This window comes from Vidua macroura, chromosome 3 (genome assembly GCF_024509145.1).
Source record: "Vidua macroura isolate BioBank_ID:100142 chromosome 3, ASM2450914v1, whole genome shotgun sequence".
Lineage (NCBI taxonomy): Eukaryota > Metazoa > Chordata > Aves > Passeriformes > Viduidae > Vidua > Vidua macroura.
Genome location: NC_071573.1, coordinates 5,658,209 through 5,671,303, shown reverse-complemented (window position 1 = coordinate 5,671,303; position 13,095 = coordinate 5,658,209). Strand labels below are relative to the sequence as shown.

At 50.0% G+C, this 13,095-nt stretch overlaps 1 protein-coding gene across 3 annotated transcripts in view; it reads right to left on the bottom strand.

Moving 5' to 3' along the window:
• MEIS1 (Meis homeobox 1) overlaps window positions 1–1,062 on the bottom strand; it is a 108,085-nt gene extending 107,023 nt beyond the window's left edge. Inside the window, exon 1 of one of the 3 annotated variants that reach the window (XM_053973618.1) lies at window positions 141–1,062. In XM_053973618.1, the coding sequence (XP_053829593.1) occupies window positions 141–152 (12 nt within the window). In that variant the 5' untranslated portion in view covers window positions 153–1,062. The remainder of the gene's footprint in view (window positions 1–140) is intronic. The other 2 variants (XM_053973616.1, XM_053973617.1) reach the window with 2 other exon arrangements.
• Window positions 1,063–13,095: the final 12,033 nt, after the last annotated feature.

The window sequence follows — 13,095 nt, the reverse complement described above, 5'->3', positions numbered from 1 at the left end:
GCTTTGTGCTCCTACTCCAAAAAGGAGGAAAAAAAGAAAAAGAAAAAAAAAAAAAAGAAACTTTTTTTTCGCAGCGTCTCTGTCAGCCACGTTTCAATATTATTTCACATTTGAAATCCATTTTTTTAAATCATACGTACCCTTTGCGCCATCGGCCTGCTTGCTCCCTTCCTACTTCAACTTCTAATATATCCTCTTTAAGGCCAGTGTGAAAAGAAAGAAACACGAAGTTCCCCCCCCCTCACCCCCAAAAAAAGGCAAAAATCCCTTAGCGTCTCCAGCAATGGAAGCAATCGAGTAAAATCTTCGGCTTGCTGGATCTCAGCGAAGCGATACGGTAACTCAGCATTAAAAAAGGAGAAAAAAAATTAGAAGAAAAAAAAAAAAACCAACTCTCCCTCCTTCCTTCCTTCTTTTTTCTTTCTTTCTTCCCTCTCTCCCTGTCTCTCTCTCTTACTCTCCCCCTCTCGTTTCCAAGACAGCAGCGGGGCGAAAGCAAATATCCTTTCCCCAAATCAGTTTTTTTTTCTTTTTTTTTTTTTTTTTTTTTTTTTTTTAAAGTGCCCCTCAAACCCAACTACCAAGTCTCATGGCTTTTTGCCACTCCGGCTGTCAATCACAGGCGAGGTTGTCAAGGTGGTGAATGACTGATGATGATCCGCTGCGTGTGCTCCCACCGCGCAGGACACCGCGAATGTTAATTTTCGAGTGCGCTCACCCAAAAAAAAAAAAAAAAAAAAAAAAAGAAAAAAAAAAGAAAAAAAAAGAATAAAAATTTAGAAAAAAAGAAAAAAAAATATTTTAAATCGAGGGAGGAGGAGAAGGAGGGGGAAAAATTAAAAATTAAAAAGGCTCTCTAACGCGCCGGCTCTCCTTTTATTATGGTTATTATGATGATGATGATGATGATGGGGGGCTTTTTTTTTTCGCTCCTCCTCGGATCGCTCCTAATTCCTCGCCGGCGCCGGCTCGCTCTGCCCCTGCGCGGCCGCCGGGCGAGGCTGGCGGAGGCGGGCCGGGCGCGGGTGCCGTGCGGGGCGGGCGCGGGAGGAAGGGCAGCGGGGCGGGATGGCGGGGGGGCGAGGCGGGGGGGAGGCGCTGCTGCCGCCGCCGCCGCCGCCGCCGCGGTCCGAGCGCTGCCGTCCGTCCTCCTCCTCCTCCTCCGCCGCCGCCGCCGCCGCCGCTCCGCCCGAGCGCAGCGCAGCGCCGGGCTGGAGCAGACTGCGGGAACCCGGAAGTAGTGGTGGCCATAACAGGTCGCGTCTTACACAATGCGCTGGGCGGCAGCAACTCCGCCACCGGCGCAGGGGGGCGCGCCGCCCGCCCCGCGCCCCGCGCAGCGCCGCGGCTTGGACACACCGCCCCCTCCCGGCCCTGCCCTCCGCGGGGCCCCGCGCGCGTCCGCCGCGCCCGCCCCCCCGCGGCGGCCGCGGGGGCGCTCCCGCCGCCTTTGTCTGGCGGCGCCGCCGCCCCGCGCAGCGCCCGCGCAGCGCCCCCGGGGTCGCGCCGCCGCCCGCCCCTCGCTTCGCCGCCCGCCTCGCCGGGCGCGCTCCCCACCTCACCCGCCCCCCCCCCCCACCCCCCGCCCCCCCCGGCGGCTCCCCCCGCGGCCGCCGGCCGAGTGAGCTCACCCGGCCCCCGGCCGCCGCCGCCGCGCCGCCGCCGACCAATCAGCGCCGCGCCGCCCCGCGCCGCGCCCCCATTGGTCCGGGCGGGAAGCGGGGCTCGGACCGGCGCGCCGCGGGGGGGGCGCCCCCCCGGCCCCGGCCCCGGCCCCGGCCATCCCTGCGCCCGTCCCCGTCCTTATTCCCATCCCCATCCTTATTCACGTCCCTGTGCCCGTCCCCTCCGCCGAGCTCCGCCGGCGCGCTGTCCTGCGCGGGGCGATCCCCCCCGCCGGTGCCTCCATCCGGGGGTCCGCTCCCTTGCGTTCAAAAGCACAGCCATCCCTCCCCGCAGCCCCGCCGGTCCCCGCCGGCCTGGGAGCGGAGAAGTCGCCGTGCCCCTTCCTCCCCTACCTGCGGGCCGGGCTGCGCCGAGCCCCGAGCGGGGACAGCTGCCCCGACACTATCGCATCCTCCGCCCGGGCAGCGGGGCGGGAGACGGAGAGCTCCCGGTACAGCGGTCCCGACTGAGCTGCTGGGGAGAACGGGGGAGTGACGGGGGGGGGGGGGGGTTCCTCTGGTAAATCCCCTGGGGCACAGGGGACGCTGCTCCGCTGCTGCCGGACCCCCGGCCGCCACGTCTCAAACTTCGGGGAAACCCGTTTCGATCCCCCCCCGCCACCTCCCGCCCCCTTTCCGCTAGGACCGGCTTTTTATCCCGGCGAGAGAAATCCAGACCTCTCAGGTAAGAGCCGTTTTCATGCACTGACCCCCACCCACCCAGCCGAGCCACGCGCGTGGGGCTCATTTCCCTGGCGATTTCCCCGGGGAAAGGCGCTCGGTAACGATTCCCCACCGCAGCGGTCCCTTGCAGGGGGTGGCTGTGACCCAGCTCCCAGGGACGCGTTTCCTCCTCTTCCCATCCTCTTTTCCTCCCCCCCACTCCCACCATGAAAAAAAAAAAAAAAAAAAGAAAACAAAACAAAAAAAAAAAAAAAAACCCAAAAGACCCTTTTTCAGCGTCTCCACTAGGCCTTTATGAGCTTAATTCAGCGCAACTCAGCCCGAAACACTTTTACAATGTAATTACAGCCCTACAAATTGTTTGCCCAAACCTCATCCTGGATAAGGATTTTACAATTAGCAAACAGTTATTACTCTTAGGGCTCGCTGTGAGGAACTGCTCAGCTCGCCTCTCCGCCTGTGAGAGGCCGGCCAGAAAAAAAGAAAGAAAACTGGGAAAAAAAAAAAAAAAAAAAGAAAGGAAAAAAAAAAAAAAAAAAGGGCTAATCCGGACAGCAATTAATCATCTATTAAACGGGAAAAAGTGAACGGCCAACTCCGCGCTATCCCGGTAAACTCCTGCCGCGGCGGATGCGCTGCGCTGCAGCGGGACCCGCGCAGCATCTCACCCAGGCGCCTTTTTAGGAAAGCAACTCTGTTTGGGTCTTTTTGCTGGTTTTGGTTTTTTTTTTGTTTTGTTTTGTTTTTTTTTTTCTTTCCTCCAAAAACTTGCTGGTTTGCGAGAATCTATTTAGGCTTTTCCATCGCCTGGTGGAAAGGGTGAGGGGCGGGGGGAAATACGGATAAGGGAAAAACAATAAGGAAAGAGCGAGGGGGTCTGGTGGGTGCGGCGGGCCGGGCAGCGGCCTCGCTGCGGAGCGCGGAGCGCTGCGCGCTCCTACGCGCTGCTGCGCGGCCCCCCCCAGACCGCGGCTGGGCCTTTGGCGAAGGGATCCACCGAGCTGAGGCAAAAAAAGGCGTCTGGGGAGCAAGGAAGCCTCCTCCACAAGGTGGAATCTGGGTCCATTTGCTTATCGGATAATAAATGAGGCTTTTAATCAGGCTGAATTTCCCAGCTTAAGGAAAGAATTAGTCATACCTAGGAACAATCAAATGGTTTCTAGCTGGCTTCCCTGCCGCCTTCCTAGCAGGGATTTTGGGGGGGGGGGGGGGGCACGGCGGGGGGACGGGGGGAGAATTAGCATCCAAGTGTGCTCTCTCACCATTAATACTGAAATTTGAAAACTGAAATAGGAGCAACCAGAAGAGCGAAACAAACAAGAAACCGCAGAAGAAAGCATTGGAAAGGCGGCCGGGAGATAATCCAGGAATGCTTCAGATAAGGAAGGGGGGGGCTATACGTGCGGAGATACCCGAAAAGTCAGAGCCTGATGGAAGGGCTGAAAGAGGGACGGGGGGTGGGGGGGAAACCCGCACTTGTTTAGAGCCTATTAAAGGTCACACCGGGCTGGGGGGTGGGGTGCGGGTGATGATAAAAGGAGTTTAAGAACGAGGGGGTTTAAGCGCGCAGATGAAGCGCAGCGCCAGGATTTGGGGGGTTTGTTTACCGGCTCCCGATGCAGAAAACAAAAGAGCAGCGGGTCCGTCCGGAGAGTCAGCCCGAGGTCAGCCGGGGCTGCCCTGCGCCCACCGCCGGCACAGCTCGCTCGGGCCCTGGGTGCCGCGGCCGCCCGGCGCCCCGGGAGTCCGCGGGGGCCGGGGAACGGGAGCTGCCCGCTCCCCCCGCGGCCGGGCCTGACGCTTGTAGAAGTTATGGAGGGGTTTGATTAATTAAATGGAGGGCTTCATAAAATATTTCCTAATAAAATTTGTCTTAGAAGTTTCCAACAGCGCTATCTTTTTTTTTTTTTTTTTTTTCCTTAAATAAAATTAACTGGGGAATGAGTTACTGGCCGGGATTTTCGAGACTTCAACGGTGACAGCAGTGCCGGCGGCGGGAGTGAAGGCACCCGCACACAAAAGGAGTCTTTCAGGGACAAAAGTTGCGACGGCTGCCAGGTTTTCCCCGCGGTGGCACCTCGGGGTAGTCCGGGCAAGGCAGCGCAGAGCCGACCTGAGCCTTGCCCTTCCTATTTCACATTGCAAATAGAACATTTCAGCCTAAAATCCGTAGACTAACCCCTGAGCGGGTAACACCGTCGTGTTGGGGTTGTTGAAGGGTTTTTTCTTACACGATTTGGGTTCTACAAGTTCATTTGGGTTAATTTGGAAACGCTGCTCCGCGCCGGGGTTCACGACGATCCCTGCCTTTAGCCCATCCGCCCCCCGGCACTCCTGTACTACCTGCCTGTGCCAAACCCTCTTTCTTTCCCGTCGATATTCTTATACTTCTCGTTGAATTATATACTAATAACAATAAAAGAAATTGCTGGATAAAACTGTGGCTGCTTAATTAAAAAAAAAAAAAAAATAAATAAAAGAAGGAAAAAGAGAAAAGCCGCTGGGCTGCTCTGCATCCCAAGGATTGAGCTGTTGTGCCGTCTACTGGGAGACGGGAAAACTACAGCCAGAAACGCTTCCAAATTTTCTGCAAGAGGAAAGTCCAGTTTTCGGCAATTTGGAGGGGTCGGAGACGCTCAAGTCCTCAGTAGAAGAATTGCGACCCGAGACAGAAAAGTCGTTGAGACACTTATTTTTTCCTTAGGCTACACTTGTATAATTGCATAAAAACTCCTCTCTTAAGTGTTTAGGATTTTACTGACTGCAGACCGTAGAGCAATGATATGGTAAAGATGGTTTGAGTTTACCCGTGAGAGGCAGTTGGACATTAGCTAAATATGTAGGAAAGAGGAAATTTTTTTTTAATTTTTTTTTTTTTTTTTTTTTAAAGAAGGGGAAAATATTTGCGAATGGTTTAAAAACTTTTTCCCCCGCGACCAGCCGGCTGCAGCCTGCGAGCAGAGGGAGATCCCAATTCGGGCAGCTCCCACCCCGATGATGCTCTCGGAGGGCAGCGAAGGCAATCACTTTGATGCCAGTCCTTGGTGGAGCAGCGGGAGGGGAGTTTACGCCGGCCCAGCGTTAGTCTCGGTTTAGAGGAAGCAATGACGTTGCTGTTCTAAGTTCCCGAACCTTTGCCCGTGCCCGAGCCGCGGGTGCTCCCAGGCAGATGCAGCCTAGCTGGGTAATTCCCCTCTCCCCTCTCCCTGCCCACTTGCTTCTCCGCTCCCGTGGCGCCTGGAATGCTCTCCTCAAAAATACAAAGCGCAAGAAGAGATTAAAAAATGAGGGGAGAAAAGCTTTTGGTTTGGTTTTTTTTTTTTGGGTTTTTTTTTTTTTTTTAATTAAAAAAAACCCAAACCCCAAACTTCTAACACGAACCCCTGACTTTTACGAGGCGAGAGCCGCAGAAGGGCTGTGAAATGCAAAGTCTTTGTCGTATTTACAGACAGTGTCAGCAGCCGACTGGACACGCAGATAAAAATCTAGTGGTCTGTGTGAACTCCAAGGAATGTTTCAAAGCAAAGATCTCTAAGCGCCTGTTCTCAGTCCACACATATGCCCGCACGTAGCCTACAAAGACGGAGACACCCACGTAGCCGAACAATAGTGGAGATTTCTTTTAATAGGTTAAATGAAGGTATAAGCAAATCCTCCTGCCACTTGTGGCACACCAGCTCCGACTGCTCTTTGCCTTCAGAGCCACTTGCCAGAGTTCAACAGAGGGTGACATTAGACTAAAATATTCGATACTTTTTCTTTTATTCTGGAGACTTCCCACTTCTTCTGGGCTAAATTCAGCTTCCAGTTCATCTCTGCGGGTAAATTGCTGTCTTTGAAGGAAACAACAATCTGCCTGATCTTTTTGGTTTTATTTTATTTTAATCAAGAATGCATTACGGATACTTTCCTCAGTGTACATAAAGCAGAAATTAAATGATTGCGTGTCCCTGGTGTAAGAAGTCGAAGGACATCTTCTGAAAAGTTGAACGAAGTATTTCACCCTTTCAAATGAGACTGAAAAAACTTGCAACATTGTACAAGAAGCAAATTAGCGAGTAACAAAATAAAACCTTAATTTGAAGCGACATAGAATTGAGCATTTGTGTCTGACAGTACCTTGGCTGAACTAAAGCAAAGCGGAGTTTTGTCAGAGCTTTTCGATTTGATGTTTCCCTCCAAACTAATTTTCACTATTGCTCCATTCCTATCACCTAAGTCCATCTGCAGCTCGGCTAATGAGCCCATTTACTGCGTTAGGTCGGCGTGCCTCTGATGCCGATCGCAGAGGATGGGCACTCATCAGAGCGGGGATCTGGGGCTGCTCAGCTCGGTGGCATGGCAGGGAACCCGGGGCTCTCTGCAGGCTCGGAATTCTCGGAGGGGGCTTCCCGCCAACGATACCATCTAGGAAAAAATCGGATGCAAATCAATTACGCTTTATAAATTAGAAAAACAAAGGAAAATAAGAAGCAAAGCCCTGTGCTCGGGAGCGCAGTGCGGGACGGGGCTCGGGGAGTTCCCGGGATCCCGGCCCCAGCAGCCCGACGGCTCCGGGCACCGACCTGTGCCTGGGCTGCGAGGGGCTGGGGAGGCAGGGGAGCGTGTCAGGGTCCCTGCAACCCCGTCCCGAGAGTTCCCAGCTGCCCGCGGCTCCCCCAGGACAGCTCCGACCGCTGCTATCTGCATCAGGGGGTGTATTATCGCAGGCTTTTGCATAATTGCATATTGACTTTACTAAATGGATCTGCGGAGCTATTTAAACATCCCTCTCTTCCACCCGCAAACAATTCTCTCGGCAAGAAAGAAAAAAAATGCGGGAGTGGGGGGAGCTGCAAAAGAGCTTCCAGTTGCTCTTGCTCCTTCATTTTGTAGCGTTTCTTTGGGCACAAGTGGCTCAACTCTAAGGAGTTTGGATCCAATTCGGTGCACAAGAGTGCAGAGGGAAGCAGAGAGGATCTGCACAGCGTGGGTGACAGCAGGATGGGTAGCTGTCATTCACTTTGGGGTCTGAGAGGTGGGTGCGTGGATAGAAGTGTCTCTTTGAACTCCCGTGGACAATTTCTGGCCAGCTATGATGGCTGTGAGAAAAGCCTCTATGGGTACGTGCGTGTGCACGCACAACGAAGGACTGCTCTAAGGACAACTTAGGAAAAGCCCTCCTTGGTAACAACCATTTGTAAAACCTCCCTTAGGGCAGGGGAACTCAAACGTGGCACTCCCCTGTCCCTACACCTCCCCACTCACAGCACGGCCCCACAAGCCATATCAGCCCCAAACCAGAGAGTTGGGCTTTGCCTCCAAGAATAGGTGTGCTCATCCCACTGTCACCCCTCTCCATCCTGCAGAGGCAGCTGCCCTCGCCCTTGAGCCTTGTAGGGGCACACGGCCTCCTCCCTCACCGAGGCTGGGTCCCCAAGGCAGCAGCTGTGAGAAGCAGGCAAGGAAGGGGGGAAAAAAGTGAAGGAGAGAAGGAGGGGAATCGGGGAGGGAGGCAGTGAAAGCTGCACTTTCCTCCAAGCACAGCAAGCATCCCCTCGGAGGGGCCCCAGACCCAGGAGCTGCCTCCCGAGCCCTGGGCCTCCCACAAGGCAGCAGCAGCATCTCCTCCTCCACAGCCCTGCAGCCACGGTGGCGGCAGCCTCTCATCCTGGCTTGGCCCCTGAATTCTCCATGCTGGCCTTGCAGGTCTGCAGTGAGGGGACAGAGATGCACAGGGACTGGGCCAGGCCCAGGCACTGGTTTCAGATGAGAAACTCCAATGATCTGGGAGCATCCTTCATAATGAAATGATGGTAACAGTCACTTTCTGGGGCTTGGTTAAAGGGTTCATATGAAAGGCCTGCTGGGATCTGCAGCTCTCAAGAGGAAACTGCAGTCAGAATAATCCACCAAGAGTTATTAAGAGAATGTTTGCTCCCAGCTTACCACGCTAGGGCACTGTTTTTACCTTGAGGATGCTAGCTTTGCTTGAAAAGCTGTAATTACACTTGAAAAAATGCTTTCCTACTCTTATCCCCAACTTAGTTGTGAGAAGAAGACATGAAATCAGATAGACATCCAGACTTTGGAAAGGAAGTACTTTTTACATGGAACCAAAGAAACATCTCATAGAATCATCATCAACTCAGCTCTCCTGCAATGCTATTTCCTTGCATTTATCAGAATTTAGATCAATTGAGTACTCTGTCTTTTAGCTAAGAGGGCTTTGAGGAGGACTAACCCTCATTCAACATTTCAGTTCAGATTTCTAAAGATACCCTGTTTCTTCTCTCAACACAACAGTGACCACAGTCCATGGCAAATTTGGCATCTAATTTCTGCAAAGAGATATAAACCATCTTCAGTGAATGTGGACATTAAGTCCCACTTTAGGAGTTGCCTATCAGCCAGCTCTTATTGCAAGTCAGTGGGATTAAGTTCCTAAGTCACATTTTGAGAAGGGCTGTACCTGAAGGCAGATATGCATCACAGCACATGATCATCACAGACATGACCAAAGCAGCTCTGAGTCCCACTGTGGTGGAGCTAATTAAAGCATGTCAGAAGGCTCTACCCACCCAAGCAGTTCCCCGGGGATTTTGGGGACACTGAATTCTTTGCCTCACGCCTCTTCTTGCCTCAAAAAAAAATACTTTTATGGCTGTGCAGGTGCAAAAATGATCAGAACAGAGTCAAGTTCATGAGGTACCATGCAGATGCAGTAAACTGTCTATCATTTCAGTCTCCTCCATTTCTAACATCCCTTTCAGTTTGATCTTCCTCAAGTGCATCCCCGGAAATGGGACCACTCACCCAAATAATATGTGACAGCTCATGGTTTAGGGGGGCCTCTGCTGGAAGACAAGCTCTTCCCACCCCTTTCTTCATTAACTCATAAACTTTTTTAAACTCAAAAGCTTTGGAACTTATCCAGATCTCTCCCCCCGCACAGAATATCTTGCTTTAAATTATTTTTCCAATATAATCCAAGATCATATTTTTCCTTTTATGTTTCCAAATTGAAGTTTATTATAGTTGTCTACATTGCTGATCAGTTGTAACCCTTTCTATTATTTCCCTGTCCTTGCCACTATTTGAAACACTTCTTACTTGGATCCCCTTCAAATTCTATTACTGTACTGCTCACCTCATTTTTGTACCAAGCCCATTCTGCCTTTATTGGCACCAAGCTTGAAGACACAGCTGTTCCCTCTCCTCTGCTGTACAGCACCACCAGATCCACTTTTTCTTCCATTCTTTTCCATACACAGTTCGCCTCTCTGCTGATGAAGAGACCCTTGCTGGGTTTAGCCAGTGCCAGCCACATTGTCCTTACCATTAGTGTTACATTTCTAGTTATTCTTGCTTCTTCCCAAAGTCTTTGAAGTCGTGTAGAGACAATTTGATTCATTAGTACACTCAGCCTTGCAGTAACTCTAGCTTCTGCTTTAGTTTCTCTATTAGAAGCACATGTTGGGTCTGTAACTTGGGGCAAAGCTCCACCCTCTGACTTCCCCACACAGTTCAAATTCTGCTCTGCCTCACAGAACTCGAAGGACTGGTGGCTTTCTGCCTGGGGTTTCCATACCTGGCAATGCCTCCTCCTCCTCCTCCTCCTCCTCCCTACTGGCATGACAAACTTGTGAGCAGTGTGCTTTCTGAGTGTCTCCACACTAGAGGTTTTTGCAGCAGTTGCATGTATTTGCAGTTCTCTTCACATTTTTTTTTTCAGAAGAGTTGCAATTATCCCAAATATTTCCTTACTGGCATCATGTAGGCTGAGATCCATCAGCAGCACTTCACTAGACGTCCTTGTGTCACCTTCACTGTCCTTCTTGGGTCAGGAGGTAGGTAACCACCTAATTTCTTCTTCTGGCCTTTGGGATGCAGGGCCAGGAGTCCCCTGTGGGACCACTGAAAGAATCTCTTGCCTTCTTGACTCCTTCTTGACTCCTGCCAGAGCTATGTGCCACATAGTACTCTCCAAAAGTGGCAGTGTTTGCACCAAGAATATAAAATGTGGCTTGACACACATTCCTTGCTTGGTCTTCTGGTCTGCCCTGCTGCTCTGCTATGTCTCACAGAGGGTTTTCACCTCCACTGATTGTTTTTTCACTGCCCAATAGGTTTGTGAGTTCCTCCAAACACATGCCAAGACCATCACAAACAACCACTAGCTCTCAGAGGAACTTTACTTCATAAATGTGTTAAAAATCCCCAGTGTTTCAAGTAAGAGACCTCCTAGGAAACTCCATCAAGGGACCACTTGCTGCTCTGGGCATGTAGTTTATTCCATTCCCTCTTTCCACTTTCCAGTGCTTTTCATAGACTTCTTCTTACCTGCCTGTCTCTTAATATAGATTTTTTTTAGGATGCCAAGCCAGCCTGCCTCATGTTTTCCCTTGGATCTGTTCCCTGCTTCTAGCCAAGGTTGCCTGTGGATCCTGCTTTGAAGTTCTTCTGTGACACATTTTCTGCCACTGGTGACTCTTCCCTTGGCTGACATCACCTTGGGGGTCCCTCTCCAGCAGGCTGAGAATCACACTGCCTCTTTGATCAAAATGAAATCCATTTACAAGCGCCCAATGAGCTGGCACAAACAGACCCACAGGTTTCTAGACAAAACTAGCTGACATAAAAATATGCCAGTTTTAACTTCAGCTGAATTCTTAACCTAGCTAAGGTGAACCCAGAATAAAAAAAAAAAAAAAGAAAAAAAAAAGAAAAAAGAAAAAAAAAAGAAGAAAAATTCTATTTATGAGCACTTTTTGTTTGTTTAGCTCAAATTAATCCCTCATCATCAAAACTGATGTTGAGATCAGGTTAAATCAAAGTAAGTGTCCATATATCAGTTTATCTCTGTATTTTACAGAGTGAACCTAAAATTACGCTTCAAATAATTTTTATGCTTGGAAAAGGCCTTTTCCTAGAGACCAGCTGGGCCCTGATTATGAATGGTGCTCAGCTCCAGCAGGTCTGGGTGAAGAGAGTAGAAGCAGATGGATCTCAGTGATGCTGGAAATCAGATTCGGTCTCAGCACCTACGGCAATTCAGCCTGCACATCCTCCAACCCCCAACAAAACCCAGCTCTCAATGGCTGCTCCAAGGAGCTGAAGTGGGCAGCCTTTATGTTAGAAAAATTCATTGTTCTTTGTGATTTTATCTTGAGACTCTGCATGTGTTTGTGAAGTTATTTTCCTGAACCCAACAAGCACAGCAGTTTCCGAGCATAAAAATGAGGGGTTTCAGCCCAAAATTTTATCTCCACTTTACTAAGTTTTTCCCTTTCATGTACTTATAACTATTGATGGGTATGTCAAATCATCTTCAAAGGAAGGAAGGAAAGAAGGAGGAGAGTTTTTGCCGCCAGCTGACTTTGTGCAATCCATGTTTTCTTTAAAACTTCGAGTCCTCCCACGAGGAGGACTATTCCAACCTCAGACAAGCTGTGGAAAACAGTTTGAAATAAAATACATTTGAATACATATGTGCTCAGTTCTTCACTTCCCAACCATTTCCCAGGAGGTTTGCTGTGGTATCCTGAATCCATGTGCATGCCAGATGTGCGCTGGCACTTGTCCCCATGCCACCATCCTCCTTCCTATGCAAGGTCATCCATCACCCCACCAGCTTCTCACCTGCAGGAGGAGATAACTTGAATTTATTTTGACACTGTCTTTTTTTGATTGGTTTTCTTTGCAGTTGAGCCTGTAATTCAGTTTTGCTGCCATAAAGAGTTAACCCCAGAGGGGGAAGCTATGAAACAATCCCTGGAGGTATTTGACTGTATTGACACAGTGGCCAGGTTTTAATATTCAGCTTTTCTTTTTCCCCCGAGACCCAGAGAAATGATGGGCTATCAAATACCACTGGGATCACTGGTAGAACTGTTCTCTTGCCAAAAAAGAGGGTGCAAGCTTTCATGGTGGAAAGAAAAGTCTGGAATAAAGAGAATTTGAGCTCCAGCATCATGAGGCATCAGATAATCAACCTGGTCCCTTCACTTTCTCACCCAGTGGGATCTTATTCCCAGGCTGGTTTTATGTCAGCACAGGGACACAAAGGCAGAATTTATGTCCACTAGTGTGCATTAACTCCTGTCCTAACCAGTACTAATTACCGCTAATTATGTGGGACAGTGTTAATTCTTTTAGCAGCATTATCGCTGGCCTTACACTTCTGAAAGTGCCTTTGGGTGAGGCAGCTCACTTTGAAGAGATATTTATGTGGGGAATAAATATAGAGTAGCTAATACACTGTAAATTTACACCACTGGGTAGCAGGCTTTAAAGGAGGTCTTTGGGCACAAAGACAGGCAAACCCTTGAGTAAGAACTACTCAATAGAAAAGGTGGCAGGATCGCCCTGTGTGATCTTGGGAAAGTAATTTTGATCTGGCATTTCTTTTCTGCAAAATTGGAAAAACAATGTGTCCCTAACTCTCTCAAGGGTATAATACTTATTTTTTTTTCTGCCTTGCCAATCATTCTCTTTGCTTTTAAAAAATATTCTCCAAACCCTAATTGTTTTTATGTGTTTGCAGTATAAGCCATAAAAGACATAAACCCATCATATTTTTCTATACTGTATTTTCCCCATTGTGCTGTACTGTTAACATGAGCACTTTGCTGTGCAGAGGCTTGGCTATTTGCTGAAAGGATGAATTAAGATACCTAAAATGCTTCAGCATCTTGGCTGAGTGGCACTGCAGAGCTGGAAGGTATCATTAGGCCAAATGGCTCTTTTCTGCAGGAGTGAGAAGCCC